This window comes from Anguilla rostrata, chromosome 16 (genome assembly GCF_018555375.3).
Source record: "Anguilla rostrata isolate EN2019 chromosome 16, ASM1855537v3, whole genome shotgun sequence".
NCBI lineage: Eukaryota > Metazoa > Chordata > Actinopteri > Anguilliformes > Anguillidae > Anguilla > Anguilla rostrata.
In genome coordinates, this window is record NC_057948.1 from 10,560,236 (window position 1) to 10,583,428 (window position 23,193).

The 23,193-nt window shown below is 48.5% G+C and overlaps 2 protein-coding genes across 3 annotated transcripts in view; both read left to right on the forward strand.

The window, feature by feature from the left end:
• Nucleotides 1-129: 129 nt before the first annotated feature.
• ca5a (carbonic anhydrase Va) lies at nt 130-15,238 on the forward strand. 2 transcript variants are annotated; one of them, XM_064312664.1, is made up of 7 exons: nt 130-702; nt 3,014-3,211; nt 4,280-4,398; nt 7,111-7,206; nt 8,079-8,141; nt 8,976-9,134; nt 11,142-15,238. In XM_064312664.1, exons 1-7 carry the CDS (start codon nt 561-563, stop codon nt 11,316-11,318), a joined length of 954 nt encoding a protein of 317 aa, XP_064168734.1. In that variant the 5' UTR covers nt 130-560; the 3' UTR covers nt 11,319-15,238. The 2 variants fall into 2 exon arrangements, with proteins under 2 accessions (XP_064168734.1, XP_064168735.1); XM_064312665.1 differs by lacking the exon at nt 130-702 and adding an exon at nt 741-2,866.
• Nucleotides 15,239-21,168: 5,930 nt separating this feature from the next.
• The window catches only part of slc7a5 (solute carrier family 7 member 5), an 18,591-nt gene continuing 16,566 nt past the window's right edge, over nt 21,169-23,193 (forward strand). Inside the window, exon 1 of the mRNA XM_064312663.1 lies at nt 21,169-21,981. Coding sequence (XP_064168733.1) covers nt 21,414-21,981 — 568 coding nt within the window. The 5' untranslated portion in view covers nt 21,169-21,413. The remainder of the gene's footprint in view (nt 21,982-23,193) is intronic.

Here is a 23,193-nt window from a genome sequence, read left to right on the forward strand (position 1 = left end):
CTAGCTGTCTCGCGATGTTGCCATATGTGGAACACAGAGAAACGCCCCTATGAAGTCGCAGCTTATTGGCTGACATCGCACCGCCCCGAGCAATTATGTCTGTTTTGTCTTTATCACTTGTTTTCCAGTTCTGTGGTGGATAGACTAACGGATTCAAATATTAAAAAGTGTCTTCACGACTTATGACAGAAAATTATTATGACTGAAAAAGTAATTGACTACAACTGCACAACCCTGTAAGCGAGAAAAACCAGTAGGCTGGGGTATCTTTAACCACAGAAAGAAGGTACATGTTTGTTTGTAAGCCTTCCCCTTTTTGCTACGACCAATCAGTGGTGACAACGAGGGAGCCGATCCCCTCCCATACGCAATGGATGGGACTAGACTAGGAACTCATTTGTAGCCTACCATGGTAATTTGAACTGTTTAGGGCAAGTTGTGCGACTAAGGTGTTGTGTGAACAGACTGTGGAACTCTCTGGAAGATAGTCTAAGAAGGTTTTAATTAAAGTCTGTTTTTGTATTAATTCCAAACGATAATTCTGCCCGGGAACTCACAACATGGTAACGCTCACGGCGATCGTTGCTCCGATGGGTCGTCAACTATTAAAGCAATTTTCCAGACACACCAGAGGACATCGATGGATCCCCGTCAGAAGATGCAATCTCTCAGCATGTTCCAGCAAACTTGTGCTCTCTCATGGTTAGTGCGTGATAATAGCCACGCGTAGATTATGGAAAGGTGTAACACAATTATCGATAGCGAGCTAGTTTGTCTCGATTGAAAAAAGGTATTGTAGCTTGTGCGCTGGCTAAAAACATGCTTGCTGCTAACTTGCTTGTTCGCTCTTTACCGAATCTGCATGCCAACTCATTCCGAACATGTGCCATTGCCACTTAGTTATATTAGACGATATAACGTGTAATTTAATTCAGAATGTGTTTTATTATACAGAAGCTTGTGTTATTAGAATAGCTTTTTTTTTGAATGAACACCATTAAAGGGTTAAATCTAGCCTGAACATGTTTTCAACTCGGCGAACAACTTGGCTACTTAGAAATTGTGGACTGGATTGTTGCAAGATGCAATTTGACCTCGGGACCACCAGGCCAAAGGCGGTTGATTTCTGGTCTCATAAAAAGGACTCGGTCCAGATTTTCGCCGTAGTCGGTTGTCATGAAACAATCAGTGATTACATTTGCAAATATGTTATATAACGTCTTGATGAACTCTGTAGCTCAGAGTTTTCACTCTTGTGATACAATGCTGAATATAATAACCGGGTCTCACCCGAAGGCTATTATTGTGTGTTGGTTATCATAGCCGTTTAGCGTTTATTTACTGTTGTTTCAAGTTGACCAGGTTCTTTCACACTGACTGAAAAACGCAGCATCGTTTGCTTCACACTGACATTAGATGGGCATGGTAGGATGAAACTGATGCAGAAAGCACTTCCTTAGAGAGCCACGACCGTATGTGGTGAATTTGAGAAGTATCCCCCCGAGCTGTCTCCTTTTCTTTTTCCTGAAGAGTATGCAGGCCTGTTGAAACTGGCTAATGATTTTAATATATTGATCCCTCTGCCCCTGTTGTCAAGATCTAGCCTATAGATCCGCCTCTCCTATTCGTGGGTATAGTTTCGTTATAGTTCTGTGGTTCGTGTTGACGGAAGGAAATGGTGTTGCATAAGACGTACATCCATCCACGCCATTACCCGACCCAGCAACACTGGATGTCCCGTTTTTTGTTGTTATTTGGCATCGCACCGAAAACACTCAAACTCACGCGAACTGTGGGCGTGACGTAGCCATAAACCTACATGTAAAATGGAAATAACTAGGACAAGTGTCTTCTGCAATTTCCGTAAGCTACTGACTAGGATATGTCATTTTAGACATACGCCGACGTTGCCAAAGTGTTTCACATGCAAAATATAATGAACAGCTTTAAACGTACTTGTGTGAGCATGTGATTTAGCCCTACGTTATTTCCAGTCTCAGATCAGTTACTTTGTTAACTTTGTGCTTGCTCTCTGGCTCTCGCCCACATACTAACAGTTCAGTTTTTTAAAATTAAAATAAAGCGAAAGTTCATTTATGCAGGACTTTATAGTTAGTTTTGCACTTAGGCTGTTTTATAACTCTACATTTCAGGGAAAGAAGCAACTGATGGCTTCCACTGTTATGGACTATTCAGATCGCATATGGCTACCTGTCGTCTACAATGTAGTTGTAAGGCTATACCGTATCGCCTGCAATCAAAACCGGAAATATGAAACCATTGGAAACTGGTCGTTTCTAAGATTAGTCTCTCTCTTAACCTGGTTTAACAGCGGGCACGATAAATATACTTTCAACAGTTAGCGCAGCTCATAACGGTTTTCGTTGTGCTTGACACGAAAGAGTTAAACAGTTGTTTCTGAAATATGGATTGCATACAGTGCGGTTTTGTTTAACAGACCAATGGCAGGCGGAACCGCAAGAAAAGAAGCCCAGAGTAATTGTCTTGTGACCCGCGAGTGCTGAGAAATACTTTCGCAGAAAAGAACACATGCCCATGGTGAACGGGCAGCCAGGTGGAGGAATGGGGTTGTATTTCTTTTGTAGGCTTGACGCCAACCAATGACTGTGTTCCGACTGTCCGGCTCTGCAACCTATTCGCGTTTTTTTAATATATTTTTTTTGCAATTTCCTTTAGGCTTAGGCTACTGCGGGTTTGAGGAGGAAGTGATTTTCTTTTTCCATTTCCACTAGTTCAGGGAAGAAGCAGTTGCGTATAATTAAATCTCGCAGTTTTTAAAACACTTTGAACTTTGTATCGATATTTTTCATCATGTGTACTATGCAGGGAGCGGTGGAATGTAAACGTAAGTTTTGGGGTAATTTTTTTCTATAGAAAATGTTTATTTTTTATAAAAGATAGTCGGCTGTGGGATATTGTAACTTTATGGTTTATAGAGCCAAAGAGTGTCTGCACGTCACTACTGACAGCTCAGCGGGTTTCTCTTTTCCAGTGCATCCGATGTGGCAGGGAACTCTCGCGGTGCCCGGCGGGGACAGACAGTCTCCGATCGACATCGCGGTGCGCAAGAGCGTCTTCGACCCCCAGCTTAAGCCGCTGACCTTCCAATACGACCCCAGGACTTGCCAGCAAATATGGAACAACGGCTACTCCTTCCTCGTGGAGTATGACGACACCACAGACAAGTCAAGTAAGGAAAACTTTTCCTTCTGTCCCCCAGCAATCTTGGTACTTTTACTGGAAACTGCACCTCGAATGGGTGGTGTGAATATGAGCGTTGATTACATCTAAGCCTGGCCTTATTTTGGGGTTTTTTTTTTGTTTAATTGAACGTTTCTGACTTTTAACTGTGGTAGAGGCATGAATTAAAATTTTTTTTTTTTTACATATTTGTCAAGTTAGTAATGCCAACTCCATATATAAAGCAGCTCATTGAACTTGTGTTTGGATACTCACTCTCTCTCTCTCTCTCCCTCTCTCTCACTCTCTCTCTCTCTCTGCGGTTACTGCTTTTCCCATTCCAGCTAAAATATAGGACCTACAAAATGAAGGCTTCTGTTGCCTTGTGTAATTATTCTGTAATAGGCAGGCCGTATGACCATAATAGTTCTTCCAAAATCAAAACGGTGCAAAATCTCTTGTCTGAAATGAGTCTTTTAAAAAATCTGGTCTATTTTGAATGAAGAACCACATTCTTTTCTCGCAAAGTGTCTGAATTCATTGTCGAGCTGTCAGTGTCCTGTTGTAATCATCTGTACAAGTTGTACCTGTCTTAAGTCTGAATGTGTGGGTGTGGTTTTAAAAGGCTCTAGTGGTAATGGAGTGAGAATAGGAGACTGCTCTGTACATGGAGTGGCAATCATCATCATAGGCGTGGCCAAATCTGATCCCAAAGGACCGCACTGCCTGCGTTTGACTATGAACTCAACAGCCAGTTTAGGTCCCGGAATGCAAACGAGGTGAAATAACTGAATGGATGCCTACGCGGTTATTTCACCTCATTTGCATTGGTTTAACCGCTGAGTAGCAGCGAGATCTAGCGCCCCCTTGTGGCACCACCGGAGCAGCGTCGGCCGTCCCTGACCCTTCCGGAACAAAGCGAGGCGTTTGTTGACGTCTCGAGGCGCGAGGCGGCCGCGGCTCGATCGATCGATTGTCCGGGACCGTCTCCGGCCGCCGCGCGCCTCGGACGGCGCGTTCCGGAAGGCGGGCGGGTTCGCGCGCCGGGCGTGGCGTAAACGCTGTGCGTCTCCCCCAGCTCTGAGTGGCGGCCCCCTGAAGGACCCGTACCGGCTGTGCCAGTTCCACTTCCACTGGGGGGAGAGCAACGCCTGGGGCTCGGAGCACACCGTGGACCGCCGCCTCTACCCTGCGGAGGTACAGCCCCCGTGAGGGGGGGAGAGTGAGTGTGAGCGTGTGCGAGTGTGTGTGCGTGTGCGTGTGTGTATGCATATATGCATGCATATGGAGTGCATCATGCGTGTACTGCCTGGGGCGAGATGGTGTGTAAGCATGTGCATGGATATAGGTACACAGTGTTCCCGAGTATGTATGTGCAGATGTAATCGTACAGCCAGTCCTTAGTAACCGAGCACAGGAATGTAGCTGAGGGTCGTGCCTTCATATCCTTTGTCCAAGTTTCAATGTAGCAGCAGGAACTGGAACACTATCCACCGTAACCTTGCCAACATCGCCCCCTCTTGCCGTCTCTGTCCATATCAATCCACTCCAGTGCAACCAGCCATGTTTGCGCACAGCTGAGACCCATGACATCACAATGGGTCCTGTGTCATATGACCCCGTGTGCAGTGCACGTGAGTGTAGTGGGCAGGGCTGAGGGCGGAATGGGGAAGTACCATGAGATTAGCCTGGACTCCCCAACAGCTGACTGGGATCAGTGGCTTTTGCAGTGGAGTGTGTGTGTGTGTGTGTGTCTGTGTGTGTGTTTGTGTGTGTGTGTGTGTGTGTGTGGGTGTGTAATGCCACGCTTTTGGCCTGATCCACATACCCTTGTCCTGTGTAACTGCTGCACTATTCTCGTCTGTAATGGATGAGTCTTCTGCCCTTGTGCATCTGTGTGTTTGTATTTGTGTGATGTGTGTGTGTGTGTGAATGTGCTTATGCTCAAGTTCCCAGCATTTTCAGGTCAGGTGTGTGGGGTAGAGTTACAGCCTGTATTTGTGTGTGTATGAGTGTGTGTAAGTGTGAGAGTTGTGAGTGTGTGTGTGTGGTGACTGTTATGACCCACACATGGGTTTCGCTCCTTTGTGTGGTCTGGTTGTGAGCTTCTGTTCTTTGATCCCCTCTGGTGGTGTTGTGTGTGTTCAAAAAAAAAAAAGAGTAAATGACCGTTTTTTTTGTCTGAATGCCATTAGGCCTGGACCATTGTAGTGCTTCTCAAATTCAGGGTCTCCTCTGAGTGACTGTTTGCTGACCAGAGAATTGGGTGGGGGGTGGGGGGTGGGTGTACTGGGTGTGTTTCAGACCTAGATGTGTTTTGGGATAGAGTTACACCACATATTTCTGTTTGTGTGACGGTATGACTGGGACATGGGCTTTATCCTCTGTGATTGATGTCTTTCCTTTGTGCTATCCAGTGAGCTCCATAATGTTTGGGACAAAGACATCTTTTTCTTGATTTGGTTCTGTACTCCATAATTTTAGATGTGTAAGCAAATAATTTACTTGTGGGCAAATTGCACATTCTCAGCTTTTATTAGAGGGTATTTTTATACATTCATGTAGAAATTACAGAGCTTTTTATATATAGTCCCCCCATTTCAGGACACCAAAATCTTTGGGACGAATGCCTTAATGGGTGTTTCTGATTATTTCTGTTCCATTCCATTATTCTGTTCAATTGCTTCCTTATGCAGGCAATAGAGAGTTTTCTGTATCTAGTCTTCGTTCTTCATTTTTGATTGCATTTGGAGTCTGTTCTTTGCAGGTGTAAACATGAGGACCAGAATTGTGCCAGTGAAAGTCAGGGAAACCATTATAGGGCTGAGAAATAAGGAAAAACAGTCAGAGATATGGGCCAAAGCTTAGGCTTACCAAAATCAAATGTTCAGAACAGCATTAAGAAGAAAGAGAGCACTGATGAGCTCAGTAATCACAAAGTAGTTGTAGTAGTAATTTATTTTGGTCCTTATTAACAATTTTCCAAAAAGAATGCACATAGAAATAAATAAATAACAATAAGGAATTAAATTTAAGGAAAACAAAAAATATGGGCCAAGGAAGAACTCTACAGTTGATGACTGACAAATTCTCACCATAATGAGGAAAACGCCCAAACATCTGTCTGACAGATCAGAAACTCTGCAGGAGGCGGGCGTGGACATGGCAGTGACTACTGTCTGCGTAAGACTTCAGGAACAGAACTACGGGATGCAAACCACTAGATAGCTGCAGAACAGGATTGGCAGGTTACAGTTTGCTAAGAAGTACCTAAAAGAGCCTTTAGAGTTCTGGAAAAAGGACTTGTTGACAGATGAGACTAAGATTTATTGTATCAGAGTGATGGCCAGAACAAAGTGCGGAGGCCAAAAGGACTTGCCCAAGATCCAAAGCGCCCCCCACCCCTCCACCCACCTCAGCTGTGAAACATGGGGGTCGAATGTTATGGTTTGGGCATGTATGGCTGCAACAGGTACTGGCTCACGTGTCTTAATTGATTATGTAACTACTGATAGCAACAGGAGCTGAAGATGGCTATAGTACAGGCCTGGCAGAGCATCACCAGAGAAGATACTGAACGCTTGGGGATGTCACAATATGGGTCACAGACTTCAAGCAGTCGTTGCATGCAAATGATTCCCAAACGTTATGGTTCCCTGAAAATGGGGGGGGGGGGGGGTGGTATTAAAAGTATTAAAATTACTGTCATTTCTACATGGTGAGGCCAAAGTTTATAAAAACCTCAGTATATGCACTTTAACCACATACGAATTGTTTGATTACAAATCTAATTGTGGAGTACAGAGCTAAATCAAGAAGAAAAAGAAAAACATGTATTTGTCCCAAGCATTATGGAGCTGATTGTGTGTCTGTCTCCCCTTTGTGATGTATTCCTCTCTCTCTCTGCAGCTGCACCTGGTGCACTGGAATGCTGAGAAGTACAGTCTGTTTGAGGAGGCGGTGATGGAGGAAAACGGGCTGGCTGTGATTGGGGTTTTCCTGAAGGTGCGACACACACCTCTCACTTCCTAATGATGCAGGGGATGAGAGGCACACCAGATTTTTCATATCTATCATTATCAGCTATTAATGCACACACACTCTATCACAGACAAGACAGACAGACAACACACACATTCACACTCACACACACTCTTTCACACGCTCTCTCATAGACACACACACTCGCACTCACACGCTCTCTCATAGACACACACACACACACACTCACACACAGACAGGCAGACACACACACACACAGCCCCTCACTCGCTCACACAGTGTCAGCCATTCTCTCACACACAGGCAGTAGCAGGGGCATATCTTATCTGATCATATCTGAATTGCTCTTGGGTGGACTTCAACTTAGGGGAAAAACGGACCGGCACACTTCTAGATACAGAAGGGGACCGTCCCAAAAAAGAAGAATCAAGCGCAGAGATATTTAGAAAATTACATGCGTGTAAAAATAAAACAAAATAAAATAAATATGTGTTTATTGTGCAGACATCATGCTGAAGTTCCCCAGTACAAGGTAATAAAATGGATTGTATGCAGATGTTTCAGTCATGTGTGACTTTCTTCAGTCATGTGACTGAAACATCTGAGGAAGGTCATATGTGAGGAAGGAGTCTGCTTACTATTAATTTTTATCACCTGGCGCTGGCGTACTTTAGCTTGTTGTTCGCACAATAAACACGTATGTTATTTTCTAAATATCTTAGCATTTGGCTTTTTTTGAGGAAGTTCTCCTTTTCCTTTTCTAGCGGTGTGCAAGTCCCTTAGTTGAATTTAGCGTTTTTTGGGGCTCCCGTTATGACCACATTTTAGACTTGTTAACTTGGCGCACTTTCAGTTATCTCTTTCCCTGTTCTCAGGTGGGAAAGCGACACGAAGGTCTTCAAAAATTAGTGGATGCTTTACCGGCCGTCAGGCACAAGGTGAGTTCCCCTTTTTAGCCTTGCTAATGAGCGCCGCTAATGCTGTATCTTAATCAGTGTTACAGCCTGTGTGTGTGCTGGTGAAATAGGTGCCGTAGCGGGTTGTTTTTTAGCCGAAGGTCAGTGAGATAAACAGGCTCTGTTCCGAGGCAAAGGTGACGCCTACTGTACTGAACTGGACCGCCAAGATAAACGGCACTGAGAAGCACGGAGAACTGGAACTGCAGTGCCATCTAGTGGCCAAGTGCTCAAGTTGTTGCGTTTGAGTTTATATAATCAGTTTAAAAAAGCTTTAAAGAAATTGTAAGTTAAAAAAGAATCTTTCTGAAGTATAGTCATATGAACAATATTATCATTTCTGCAGTTAAGTAATTAAATCATTACTGAATTATGTTATAAAAGATAAATTATTATTAATAAAATAATTAAGAGAATAATTAATAATTAAGATCTTTGAAGACAGGTCTGTTCTGTGTTGTGATGATGTGATTTTTAAATGTGGTTTTTGCCCTAAATCCTCCTCTCAGCCTATATGAGTGTGTGAAATTGTGTCTGTCAGTGAGCAAGCGAGTGATTGTATGTGCATGTGTGTCAATGTATGTATGTTGTAATGTGGTGTAAGGTAAAACATAAATAGAACTGTGTGCGTAGATGTGTATGCTGTAATGCGTTATAAATGTGTGTATTATACTCCCTGTAGAACAGTGTGGTGTAATGCATTATACAGTAAATGTGTGTATTATAATATGTTATACTTTCTGTCTGACAGTGTGGTGTATTGCACTATGTGTATATGTGTATATTATAATGTGTAATGTGCTATACTCCCTGTAGGACAGTGTGGTGGAGTTCACAAAGTTTGACCCAGCCTGCCTTCTACCCAGCAACACCCAGGATTACTGGGCCTACGCTGGGTCACTGACCACCCCGCCCCTGAGCGAGTCCGTGTCCTGGATGATCATGAAGCAGCACATCGAAGTCAGCCATGACCAGGTGAGAAGGCTAGGGGGCTGTGTGTATGTGTGTGTGTGTGTGTGTGTGTGTGTGTGAGAGAGTGTGTGTGTGACATGTATTACTATCTTTGTGAGAACCAAATGTCCCCACAAGGATAGAAAGATAAGGAAAATTACTCAAGGTGGGGACCTTTTGCTGGTCCCCACAAGTTCAAGAGTTTTAGGGTTAGAACTTAGAGTTGGGGTTCCAATTAGGTTAAGGTTAGGGTTAAGGTTTGGCATGTAGTGGTTGGGGTTAGGGTTAGAGGTTACGGAATGAATGTAAGTCAAGTCCTCACAAGTATAGCAATACGAACATGTGTGTGAACGTGAGTGTGTGCGTGTTGGTGTCTGTGTGTGTTGTGTGTGTGTGTGTGTGTGTGTCTGTGTGTGAGTGTTTGTGTGTGTGTTAGGACCCACTCTGCATCAGACCACAACAGAGAAAAGGATAAGGGAAGCGAGTGGGGAATCGGTAATGGAAATGCTACTGCAGACCGAAGAGTAACTCCAGTCCCTACCTGCTTATTAAATACTAATTAAAGCCCGGCTAGTCTTCGAAGGCACGTCAGGTATGGAGTGGCTTGAAACGCTGAGACACTTAATCTGCAGGCCGAGACCAGGAGTCCGAATAGCTTGCCCCCAACAGAGATTTAAAACCCCGCCCATAGTTACCTTCAAAACTAATAAAGGAGGAATAACAAAGCAAAATAACAAACATAGCGTCCCGATGAAAGGATTTGTAATCCAGCTGGCAGCACCAGGGCCACTGTACGGCGAGCAGAGGGGACAAACGGGAGCAGAGGTCAGACGGAACAAGCCAACGGTCAAACACAAAATTCAATCGGCAAACAAACAAGCAGGGCTGGATGGGATTTCGAAAGCCGAACAAAAATGAGGTCAAGCGTCCACGTCAACAAAGTAATCGCAATCCACGAGTGCAGGGCAGGAACTTGAAGAGCCGGTCTCCGCTGGTGAATGGCCAGCGGCGCCTTTTTCCACACCGAGTATCTGGAGACGGAAACGGCCGGTTCGACGACGAAGCGGAAGAACACGAGCCACGCGTGCAGCAGAGACCGATGTAAACGCAAAACGTATGACAAAGTCCTAACTGTGTGTGTGTGTGTGTGTGTGCGCGTGCGCGTGTGTGTGTGTGTGTGTGTGAAGGGGTAACTAGACCCACACTGAGGGTGTAGAAAGTGAGAGTCCAACCGGGTTCCCCCTCATTTTAGGAAATCATTTTCCAGGACTTTTCAAGGACAATTTCCCAGACTTAGACTTATAGACATGAAACATGGACAATGGTAGGCCAAAGCTGGTGGGGGGGGGGGGGGGGCAATGTGCAAGTACCATAACCATTCAAAACTCTGTGCTGCAGTGTAATCTCAGAAGCTAATAAAAATGAGAAAAGCGGAGGAAAATACGGAAAAATATGCAATCTCAGCTCTGAATATACTGTTTAAGAGCTCGACTTATAGCCTAGCCTACAATTTTCCTGGACCTCACAAATATTTCCAGGACATTTTGTAAATTTTCTCATTTTCCAGTTGCTTTCCGTGACTGGAAAACTAGTCGATAAATTTCCAGGTTTTCAAGGTTTTCCAGGATGAGTGTGAACCCTGTCCAAAACTGGTTGTAGCCACCAGGATCAAGCCTTAATCTTACACTTTCACTGTTTTCTCTCTCCCTTCCTCTCTCCTTGCCCTTCCTTCCTTCTTTCCTCTCCACTCCCCCACCCCCCTCTCACTTTTTTCTCTCTTCCTCACCCCTTCTTTCTTTTCCCTCTCAACCTCTCCCTACCCTCTCTCTCTCTGTTTCCCATCTGTCTCTCCCTCTAACCCCCTCTCTCTCTCTCTCTCTCTCTCTCGCTCTCCCCTTTCCCCCTCTCTTGCTCCCTTTCTCCCTCTCTCCCTCCCTCTCCCCCTCATCTCTCTCTCCTCCCTCTCTCCCTCTCTCTCTCCCTCTCCTCTCTCTCTCTCTCTCTCTCTCTCTCTGTCTCTCTCTCCTGCAGTTGGCGGTGTTCAGGAGTCTACTCTTCACCTCCGCAGAGGAGGAGGTGCAGAAGAGCATGGTCAACAACTTCCGCGTGCAGCAGGCCCTGAAGGGGCGCACCGTGCGCTCCTCCTTTTCGCCCTTCCTCCAGGAGGAGCCGCCCACCAACGGGCCACGCCCGGACCACGCCCACTAGCCCCGCCCACCAACCCGCCAACCCCCCGACCCACACGGCCCCGCATCTCAAACTGAGGAACCGGCTGTCCTCAGACTGGGGCTGTGCTCTCAGCCACCCGGCAACCACAGAGCTGCTGGGATTGGTCAAGGAGTCTTTGGGTTAGGGGTCATGGGTCAAGGGGTGGGGAAAGCGCTAGCTGGTTTATTTCTGTACCATTGCCTTGGAGATTTGGTTGGTTGTAGAGAAATTAACTGTAAAACGGAAGCATTCTGTCACCCTGAGGGGAAAAATCAGATGTTAATAGTTTTTAACATTCAACGTTTCATTGACCAAACTAGTGATGGACTTTCACACAGTTCTGTAGGAAGTCAACTGCTGCTTGTTTTAAGGAATTAGTGTGCAACAATGTGAGTAATATCATCTTCAGAAGCTACCGCTTCACTACTTAGTGACACACGTATTGTACCTTGGCCCCGCCCTCAGTGGGAGTCACTCTGTTTTGGCCCCGCCCTCAATGGGAGTCACTCTGTTTTGGCCCCGCCCTCAATGGGAGTCACTCTGTTTTGGCCCCGCCCTCAATGGGAGTCACTCTGTCTTGGCCCCGCCCCAGTGCGGGCCACTCTGCAATAAGGGAGGCTGAGATGAGTCTGACACTGTCTGCAGGAACACTAAAGCAGCGCTGCATACAACTGCACTGCAGCATTACAGACAACTGCACTTCAACATTACAGACAACTGCATACAACTGCACTGCAGCATTACAGACAACTGCACTTCAACATTACAGACAACTGCATACAACTGCACTGCAGCATTACAGACAACTGCACTGCAGCATTACAGACAACTGCATACAACTGCACTTCAACATTACAGACACCTGCATACAACTGCACTGCAGCATTACAGACAACTGCACTGCAGCATTACAGACCCTCACGTGCTCTTTAACTCTGTCCAGTTCTGATTCCTAGCTAGATTAATGGTGTTATGCTCCACTTGTGTGCATGCATGTGTTTCTCTGTGTATACGTGCCGGTTATTAGTGATTAGTGGAGTGTCCAGGTGTTTTTTGATGGTGGACGGGGTTACAGGTGCATTGTGGGCCGGCGGCAGGCGCCGGTCCATCACCCAGAGCTCCGTCCGCGTCCGTGCCGATCCAGAGCTCGGGCATCGCTCGCTCTTGCCTGCCCCTCCGAATGGGTTCTGACCATGTGACCTCATTGGTGCTGCGAACCGATTGGACGACTCGTAGACGAGTCCCTCCTCTGTCTCAGAGAGAGAGAGAAAAAGTGCCTTCAGGTGAAAGACGCACAAGCCCCATGTTTCTCTGCACCTTCAGTAGTGCCTGTTCGTCAGACGCCCGCCCCACCGCCCCCCGCCCCCCCCCGCACTGGGTCTGTGTGGGGAGACAAACTGGTGAATCTCACTGCTGCTGCTGTCACTGTGTGAGCTGTAGTGCCGTGTGCAGAGAGACCAGCCCTGTGAGACCTCCAGACAGCACTAGTCGAGTAAAGCTGGGAGTATACTTGATGCAGAAACAAACTTCACCTGGTTCATATGAACTAAACGGCATAAAATGGCGCGTTTGTGGAGAAAGCTATCAACTCCACTGCATTGACTTTGGCCACCGCAGCGCCCGCGTCCCTGCTGGCTGAGACGTCCGTGCGGAGGGTGGCTGCGTTGGCGGTGTCTGCGTCCCGTCTCCTGACGGACGAACGTAACCATCTTCTCTTTCTTATTTTTTGCAGCGCTAAATAAACGAAAGCAATTTAGCAATCATCAACGTCCGTTTGGGGAAGTTCCTGCCCCTTTGCCGCAACCAGATGTTGTCACTTCTGTGTTTCCTGTGGTTATCGCAACCACAGAATCAGAATCTACGCTGAGTGGAGCGGAGTGTCACTGAACTAACAGCTTTAGGCCGAAATAAGCATACACGCGTTTGTACGTGGAGCCACGTTTGGCAGTGGTTCGATTTCAGCCGAGTTCTCCCTCTTATCAAGTATACTCCCGGCTTAACTGCTGCTGAAGACTCTGAGGAGGCAGCCCCCACCTTACTGTCTGTTGCCAATAGGCGAAAATGCCCCCCCACCTCGCACTGGTATTAAAGACAGTTTCTGTGCTGGGGCCAATAAAGACCAATTTGGCACGGGGCATTTTTCTTTGGGGAGGGTCTGTTGGCGGTGCTGGGGGGGGGGGATGGAGAGAGAGAGAAATATGGCAGGAGAGGGTGGGAGAGGCAGGAAGATCGGTTCCTCGGCTGCTGATTGGTTCCCGCGATCGTACGGGGGCAACGCGCTCCTCCTCCTCCTCTGGGGAGAGAGCGGGGTAGGGGAGCGGGAGGTGGGGGGGACAGTGCTGCTTTGGTTTGTCTGGCTTGTGGGGCTTTTCTCTGTGATCACAGAGGAACAATACCCCCGCGGGGGCCAGCACCCCGTGCGGCCCCCTGCTCTGAATGGGCCACCTGGTCCCCCCCCACCCCCCACCCCCCCTGCTCCCGCCAGCCCGGTCTGAGAGGTGCCAGCAACGTCCCGACCCGAAAACCGGGTTCCCGTTCCCCTGTCCCGACAGCACTGTGAGGACCGGAGCAGGTGCCGTAATGGCGGGGTGGGGGGGTGAGGCGTCCAGTAGCATGGTTTTTTTGGCACGTGACCCAAACGGTAACCTGGGAAGGCATTTTTAAAAAACTGATTTAAAACAGCAAAGGAAGAGAATAATTATTATTCTTGTCGATTTCAAAAATAAGTGTTTGAGAAGTTATTGTTCTGTAGCCCTGAGGGTGCCTGTCAGTGTCTGTATTAACCCCCCCCCCCCCCACACACCCCCCATCTCCCCAAACCCCCCCTCGCCTTAAACCCCCCCACCCGCCACACAGCCTCACACGCTGGAGTTCACACCTCACATTCCTCCCACCGAGCGGAGCAGTCGCACCATGCTTTTCTTCTTTCTTTCTTTCTTTTTTTTTTTTACTAAATGTATATCGTAGAATCACGCACATTTCCACCTATCGGTGCCAGGCGATGGCGAACTGCCAGTTCAATCAAAAAAAAAAAAAAAAAAAACCTGTTAAAACATGCCAGAGCGTTAGCGTGGAATGCTACAACGCGTCACGATGTGTGCATTAAAATTGACTGAGGAAGGAAAACAAAGAAGTTGACGGGATGAGTCAGCGGTATGCAAGCGGTCCCGCGTACGGGATGGCCCGCCGGGGAACGCCTCTCGCAGCTCGCCAAGGCGAGCGCTTTTGTGCGGGAAGCCGCGGCGATGTGGCGTTACAGGTGTTTCCAGTGTCCTCCGCCCGACGGCCCTGCTGAGGGTTCGCCGGCCTTGACTGCGCCGCCTGCGTTTCCTGTCCTCCGCCGTCGCCTCTCTCTTTCTTAGGACGAGGAAGCTCTCGTAGGTACGCACAGACCCTCGTGACATTACCATATCGTGTTCCTTATTTTTTTTATTTTTATGAATGTAAAAAAAATAAAAATAATAATAATAATAAATCTGTTCTCTGTAACGTAGGACGCGGTTAGCACGTTAGCGCTCTCTCCGCTGTTTCTGGGGACTGGGCGGGGGTCCTGTAGGGATGGGCGGGGGGGGGCGTGCTGGGAGCCTCCGCCCCGTTCTGTCCGTCTGGCCGCGTTCCACATTCCGTCTCCGCGGGGACCGGCCCGCCGCCCCGCGGTTCGGGGGCCCCCGGGTTCCCGGCGGGTCCTGTTGTCCCAGGTGCCGGGGTCGGCGCGCTTTGGCCCCTCGGCCAGGTGGTGGTGCTGCGCCGGGCCCCCGGGGGCCCAGCGGGTCGGCTCGCCGTCTCGCACGCTAACGAGGCGGAGGCGGAGACCTGCACACGCCCCCCGTACCCCTCTTCACCCCTCTTATAGATTCATCTTCTGTATAGAGGCCTTAGAGATTTATTAAATATAGTATCGTGTGTATTACAAAAGCAAATTCGCTGTCTCCTGTATTTCCTTTACTGTGTGCGAGTCCGTGTGTGTGTGCGCATGTGTGCTTGTGTGCGTGCGTGTGAGAGTATTGTTTCTTTGTCTGAAGTTGTAGGTGCAAATATGCGTGTGTGTTTCTGGCTTCGGCACTTGTGTTTGTTTCCTTGTGTGTGTTTGTTTCCTTGGGAGGTGACCTTCGGTACATTCCAGGAGAGGCTGGGATGATTTGTTCTGGTAGGTTTCATACCTATGGTGGATTTATTGAAGGCACTAGATCACGTTCCAGACTTCAGCGACATGCACTGTAAATACAGCGTACTGTGGCCCCCCGGGCCCCCAGAGGCCTCTCAGTGGAGTGGCGTGGTCTCCGTACCACCCTCACCTCCCAGCTGGCTTCTCTGTGCTTCCCTACGACCCCCGAAATTCAGTCCCATCAAAATCACACGACAGATTTCTGCGGGAATGTCATTGGTATACTTTGCCTGTCACTTCTGTGGAGGGCAGAGAAAAATTTAACTTGTTTTTTTGTTTTTTCATCTGTATGTGATTCTATTTTACCAACCACTACTGCATTCCTGGGGCTGTAGAGCTGCTGGGGTGTTTTTCAGTCTAAAAACAGCAACCGTGCAGTGCAAGTTCCTATAGCCGTACAGTTTTGTCTTTTTAAAGCACTGCTCACCCATTCAGTGGGTGAGTCTGAGGGAGGAAATGAGAGAGAGAATTTGATGCCATCAGTATAGGATGGTAACAATTTCATGAGAAGGAAAAAAACAGGAGTCAAGTTATTTCCTGGAGATAGAAAACAGGAGGAGGACTGAGCACTGGTCCCTGAGGGACTCCTGCCAAAAGAGCCTCCGGGTGGCTTTGTAGGAGCCGCCAGACAGGTAAAATGAGATTTGGTTGAGGGACGTTGCTGCTTGACATTAAGAAACCTGTTTTTATGAGCAGAGTGGAGAATATATCCGCTTCACTTTCTTTTGTTCACTGCCTGCAGTTGTGTGTGAGTGAGTCCAAGTGAGTGTGAGTCCAAGTGAGTGTGTGAGTGTGTGAGTGTGAGAGTGTGAGAGTGTGAGAGTGTGAGAGTGTAGATGAGGTGAGAGTGAGGTGAGAGTGGTGAGAGGAGAGATGAGAGTGGTGAGAGTGAGATGATGAGGAGAGTGAGGTATGAGTGTGAGTGTGGTGAGTGGAGTGAGTGTGAGTGTGAGGTGTAGTGTGAGTGTGAGTGTGAGTGTGAGTGTGAGTGTGAGTGTGAGTGTGAGTGTGAGTGTGAGTGTGAGTGGCCACATACACACCGCAGTCAGATACGATGGTCATCCTGTTTGGGTCGCACACAGTTTGGTTATAGCGGAGAGCATTCTACTGCAGTCACCACTGGAAATGTTCAGGTGTTGATTACCGAGTTTCACTTCGCTTGTTAATGCTCTGCGCAGTGTGTACCAGAACCACACTCAACAATTGGTTATGTGTGACGTGAGGTGCCACGCACAACTTCTCGTGGTTTGTTGGGAGACCAAATTACTCAGATTACAAATTGCAAAGTATTTAGGCGGAGGGGAGCATTCAGCCAAACATAAATGAGACCAAACAATTATTTTAAATTATTGGAAAACGTTACGATCCACAGAAAAAGCCTAGCTCTGAAGTGCCCAATTCATGAGGGTAAAGGGCGTGCAGCATTGCTGTCTGTTCACAGTCGGTTGTCAGACAAACTCACACCTCCGGTTACAAGAACTTCCAGCAGAACTCAGAATTGCTTGCAAACGCGCACAACGCCGGCCACCATCTTTGTCCGAAGTAAATGTTGCTATGGCTACATGTGTTCTCGCGAGCAGGTGAGGAGAGTGACTAAATAATGAATTCACTCGCTCTGTTGTTAAATGTGTACAGTGTACAGGGTGTGACAACTGTATTCACTCATCGGTCAATACGGTCATCACTCACGAAAACCGGCGGTGTGTTTGTGGCCTGTGTGTGTATGATATTACATCATCATTACAGGCATTTAGCAGATACTCTTACTCTTACATCAGAGCAACTTACGCAACTCTTCACATTACATTGCATCCATTTATACAGCTGGATATATACTGAAGCAATGCAGTACCTTGCTAAAGGGTACAACGGCAGTGTCCTAGCTGAGGATTGAACCCAGGGCATTGAGGTTACAAAGCCAGCTCTTTATATACTACATTATACTACAGTGCCGCCCAGGAGAGAGAGAGAGTGTGTGTGTATGAGAGAGAGAGAGAGAGAGTGTGTGTGTGTGTGTATGGGTGAGTGAGAGAGAGAGAGAGGACCAACCCGTCTGCTTTGGTGAGGAGGAGGTGTGGGGGTTAGAGGGGGCCGATCGTGGTCCGCACAGGGGGGGGGTAAGACCGGTTCTGTCTGGCCCTTTCCCACAGCGGCAGAAGGCCTCGCGTCCAATCCTGGAGGGTGCTCCCCGGGCCCGGCTCCGACCGGAGCGGGCCGGTTTGGGAAGGCGCTCGGCGGGGCCCCCCCCGCGGCTCTTTGAAGATGAAGGAGGGGGCCGTGCCGGGTGGGGAGGGGAGGGTCACCCGGTGCTCCTCTCTGCGCAAACAAGTTTGTTATGGTTGGCGGGCTGGGTCGTCGGTGGGGGGGGGGGGGGATGGGGGGGGATGGGGGGGGGGCGTGGGACGGGACGCGGGCCACGCCTCGTCTCCGAGCCCCCGTCTCTTCCCGCCATTGTGACCGAGCTCCGCGGAACCTGGCGCCTGGTTTGATCCGAGCGCGTACACAAACAGAGCTATTTACCGTACCGGTCGGCTCTGACCTGCCCCCAGGGTGACCGCTGGGCCCGGTGCTGCTGAGGTGCAGGACCTGGGGCTGTAGCACAGAAGCTGCTAATTACCTTCACCCCACAAGGGGGCGCTGCAAGCATATCTTAAAGCGGAGTAATTAACCTGAACACCTCCGATAAGCGGACGCACAGAACTGAGATTCGTAAATGGATAATGCGCGTAAAAACGATAGCTTTGCGATTCAAAATGGATGCGGCCGTGTGCCAAAGCAATACATAACATCGACAGGAAGTGCAGGTGCGTCGCGTGGTCGGACCGCGCCGAGCGGCCCCTCTCACGGTCCGCAGACGACGCTCGATTCCCAGCGGCGGATGAAAGCGCCGAGGCCGCCGTGGGTTGTGTTTGTGTGTTTATCTGGGTATTTTTAACAAATAAAAGATAAAAGCGAAGGAGTTCACAGCGAACACAAAGCTAAACAGGAACCTTGGTTAGGAGGAAGCTGCTCAGAACTCCCAGCCAGCTGGACCCTGCTCCCCGCCCCCCAGCCCCCGCCCCCTGCCCCCCGAACTGAGAGAGGCCTCCTTGGAATCGTTTGGACTCCCTTGATGTGGTTGGAGGGCTGGCCCCCCAGCTTCTCTTGTGATTGGGCAACCTGATGTCCACTTAAGGTCACTAACTGAAATGGGGTGGGATGGGATGTTACGGGGCGGAGTGTACCCCCCTGTGGTGTTGCTCGGGTCCACATCCTGTCGTGGATTTCTTTCTTTGGTTCTACCCCCCCCCCCCAAACCCCCCCACCCCCAGGCCTACTGCGCAGCCATCTCAGTTGCATTCCTCAACAGCCACAACCAATAACCGCCACAACCAATAACTGCCACATTTAAGAACATCCACATCCCAAACATTCCAACAGAGTGCACAAGCAACCACAAATCCCCTCCCACAAAACAACAACAACAACAACAACAACAACAAAACTGAAAAAATCATGAATTAATAATCACAAAAAAGGGAGCCCTGTGCAAAAGCGGGTTTGGCCAGGAGAGGCTGTGTCACCAGGGGAAACAGGGCAGGAGCGCGGTGAATAACCTGCAGCCGGCCCAGGACACCCGGGTCAACAAGGCAAAAGTTGCCCCCCTCATTTACACGAACAACACTCCTGTTTTTACGGCATCGAATGAGAGTGATTAGGCCAAGCCCTCTCCGACGGCCTTGATCTGCAAGCTCCTAAGCCGCTTACGCACTGAGCGGGTTTGAGGCTGGCTGAGACTGGATTCCATTGTCTCAATACCGCTCATGTGGAAACACGGCACACAAAAACCATCATTAATTTGTTTGGTCCCTTCCAATGCCGGGGCTAATCGCTTGGCTTTTATGTCACAGTAGGGTTTACAGAAGAGAGAGTAAAGTAATAGGAAGAGCCTGAGGTGTATGAAGCAACTAGACTTTCTCAACAACCAAGAGCTTTGTGTTGTTATATTTGAACATCTTCTGAACCACGCTAACTGGCAAAGTATTCTCGCAAACCAAATAGAAAACGTTCAATCGCAAATCTTTTCCGAAGCAGACCACACGCTCGCAGTTTAGTCGGGAACACAGAGTTACCCGAGAGGAGCGATGGATTGTGGGTAATGTCACATGCGCGTGCGGCCGCAGCGTCTTCCGCGTGATTCGTATCTCCCTCCCGTTTCAAAACATGGCAGAAACGGTCCCTCCCGCATTCCTGGGAGACGCCGAGGGCCAATCGGATTCCTCGGCCCGAGCCGAGCGGCCCCGCCCACTCCCCGGGGGGTTCAGCCCGGGCGAGTTTTTAGGAGATTATACGGCGATGTAATGCACCCCGGCTAGCGGGGCTGCTCTGGACTGGGGGTCCCTGAGTCCACGCCCTGGGAAACGAAAACTGGCCCCTCGCCCCCCGTGGTTGCGCGTCGAACCCCCCCCCGCACATGACCAACAGTGAGACTACCGGGATCTGAAGCCTAACCCAGGGGTGTTTTCCCTCAGCTGGGAAAACACGGAGGAGAGGAGAGAGGAGAGGACAGGAGAGTGGAGAGAGAAGTCGGGGAGAAGGAGCTCCAGTCATTCCGGTTTTGCAAAATATGCACACATCTGTGGAACAATGGACCCGCTGCACACATCTGTGCAATGGAATGCAGGAGTCGCAGTGAGCATGTGCGAGTAAATGTGATTGGGCGGAACTGCAAAGTCAGCCACATTCTGGACCATGAGCGGCAACCTGCTCCCGCAAGGAAAAAAAAAAACACCTTAACTGTGTTGGAATGGGGTCTCCAAAAAACCTGAACACACACACAAACACACACACCTGTACACACACCTGTACATACACACACACACGCACACAGACTCCAGCAATAAAGCAGTAAGCCCTGTCTGTCTCTGCAGATAAAGACAGCGATATTGTGCTCTTGTGCGTTTAATATCGTGCATTATGTCTGGCGCTTTAGGGTACGGTCGGTGGAAGAGCTGGCCTTCCTCTCCCCCTCCTCCTCCTCCTCCTCACCTGTGCACAGGAAATTTGGCGGCAGTTTTGGCTCTGATGTCCAGATGAGACAGGCGCTTCAGCCAGGAGCGTCTGGGAGGGGGATTACTCGGGGGCCTGTCCCCGGGTACCCAGACCTCACTGGGTGGGGTCTCTTTAAGCCCGGTCCTCTGCATGACCCCACCCACCCCACCCCCCAAATCCCATGTGGGGGTGTCACCTGGGCTTTCTGGCTTCCTGTTGGTATGGTAACCAAACTGGTGGGCGAAGGACCACAGCAGTGAAGTCTCTTCCTCCCTTAGACAATAATAATTAGACATAACAATGATTAAATATTTAATATCTGACCTGGCCACTAACAATGAAATCATGGGTTTGCACGGCATTATGATGAACGCTGTTGCATGGCTACAATGTGTTCTTTTTTTCATATAACATTCCTACTTCGCTGTATACCAAGAAAGAACTATGAGACATTCCGAGTCTGACATCTCTGTAAATTAACCAGTTTCACTCGTTGAGCACTACAGGAGGCTAGGCACTTTCGGCAGCTGTGGAATCTCTGACTCACCCCATGGGGCCCCCTTTTCCGGCTCAGTGACCTTGCCACAAGGTGGCACTGCAGACCCCGAGGTCGTCGCGCTTTGTAGTTGAACAGCATCATGTGGGCTGGGTTGTGACGCCACAGCTAAGTACTTATACGAGAGAGAAAGCCAGTCAGAGCAAATCCATGAGATGATTCAACTCAAATCTATTACAGACACGGTTGCGCAGAGACAGTAATACACCACGCGTTCTCCACGCCAGTACACGGAGCAACGTGGTCTCACATCCGAACTAGCAGAAGACAAGAGGCTACATCCATAATCCTTTCTCATAAACAAATCCATTGCTAAACCCTTTTTGTCCCGTCAAACAGAACAATGTCTAGTTTGAAGAAACGGAATTCTAACACGTCGGCTGAGGAGGAGAGGGAGGTAACAGAGAAGATGCTGTCCCCGTCCGATGGGGAGAACGGGGACACGAACCGACCAAGCGGCGGCACGCCAGGAAGCCCGGGCAAAGCAGGCGGCGAGGAGACCGTTGTCCTTAAGAGGAACATAACGCTGTTGAACGGTGTGGCTATTATCGTGGGCACCATCATCGGCTCGGGCATCTTTGTGACTCCGACTGGAGTGGTGAAGGAAGCAGGTTCCGTTGGACTGTCGCTCATCATCTGGACCGTGTGTGGAGTGTTCTCTACTGTCGGTGCCTTGTGTTACGCAGAGCTGGGCACAACCATCACCAAGTCTGGTGGAGATTATGCCTATATCCTCGAGGTTTACGGTTCTCTACCGGCTTTCCTGAAACTGTGGATCGAACTGCTCATCATCCGACCCTCCTCGCAGTATATCGTGGCATATGTCTTCGCCACTTACCTGCTGAAGCCCATATTCCCTGTGTGCTCGGTGCCCGAAAACGGAGCGAAGTTGGTTGCTTGTCTGTGCATACGTAAGTAACTTAGATGGCCGGCGAGTCTGTAGGCTAGGTGGCATAGTAAATGTTTTATTCTTTTTTATTCTAGATAGCTTGCTAACTGGCACCATCATACAGGAGCTATCACATACATGGGATCGGGTATCTAGCTAGGTCATGACACATTTAGACACGAGTCAGCTAATGTAAATCCAGCTAAGCGAGTGTACTACGTTATATTCCCTCGGAAGTCTGGTTCTGCCATTGAACTGTCTGCTAAATGTAAACTGAGTAGCTACAGTCGCGACTCCCATTTCATATTGAATGAAACTATTACATATTTGAAAAAAAAAACAAAAAACAATTTCTCTCGTCAGTTTTAACCGGGAGCTAAAGATGAGTTGGATTCGATTTTTAACAAGGGAATTGGGGATATTTTGAACGCAGCATTTTGGGATTTTGCTTCCCATTACCTCGTGGTTATTACAACCAGGAAGTTCCGCAGTTGCAAGATGCAAGTCTTTCAAAGCTACCTCGGGTAGAGTGACACAGGGCGGGCATCCTTGCTTCAGACGAACTGTCGAAAAACTGGCGAGGTATTTCATCACCCGCGCTTCGCTACTGTGCTGTTGTTAACCATGCAGTGCCAGACTGCGTGACTACAGTATGGCACAGCTAGCTAGTTAATTCGGTGAGATGTAATATATGGCGCTTGCAAATGTGGCTATATAGGTCGATCGCTTCATTTGCTTAATTTCATACGTTGGAAATAGTCGTAATATGAATATTTAGGTGTGTGCACCAACTGTCTTAAATAACACACTATACCAATTACTTATTTTAATTAATTGTCTGATCATAATTATAATCACGTTAGAATTATATAATTATTATTATAATCACCGAAATGAGAGTCATTAACCATTCGAAACCGATTTATTATCCCGTTACGTTGCGCAAATTGACAGTAACTTTCCTCCGTCTCGCCAGCACCTGCCACATCGTCTGCTAAGAAACGATGCTGGCTGCGGAGTGACACACGTGCGGGTACTGATGATGCGCTGTACCAGTGGCCAAAGAACTGACTGTCCTGAATCTTCCCTGAATCACAGACACGTTTTGCCTCCGTTTACCTTTGTCTCTGCCTAGATCAGAGTACGAACATGCTCCACACGTGTTTAAACGGTGTTATAAATAAACACAACTCCAACTGTAATCTTGTTACGAGCTGTACACAGCTGTTGCGAG

Coding starts and splice junctions, on each gene's coding strand:
- ca5a (XM_064312664.1), top strand. CDS start 561: ATGGTAACGCTCACGGCGATCGTTGCTCCGATGGGTCGTCAACTATTA. Junction 3,212..4,279: donor CGACACCACAGACAAGTCAA/GTAAGGAAAACT, acceptor CGTCTCCCCCAG/CTCTGAGTGGCGGCCCCCTG. Junction 9,135..11,141: donor TCGAAGTCAGCCATGACCAG/GTGAGAAGGCTA, acceptor TCTCTCCTGCAG/TTGGCGGTGTTCAGGAGTCT.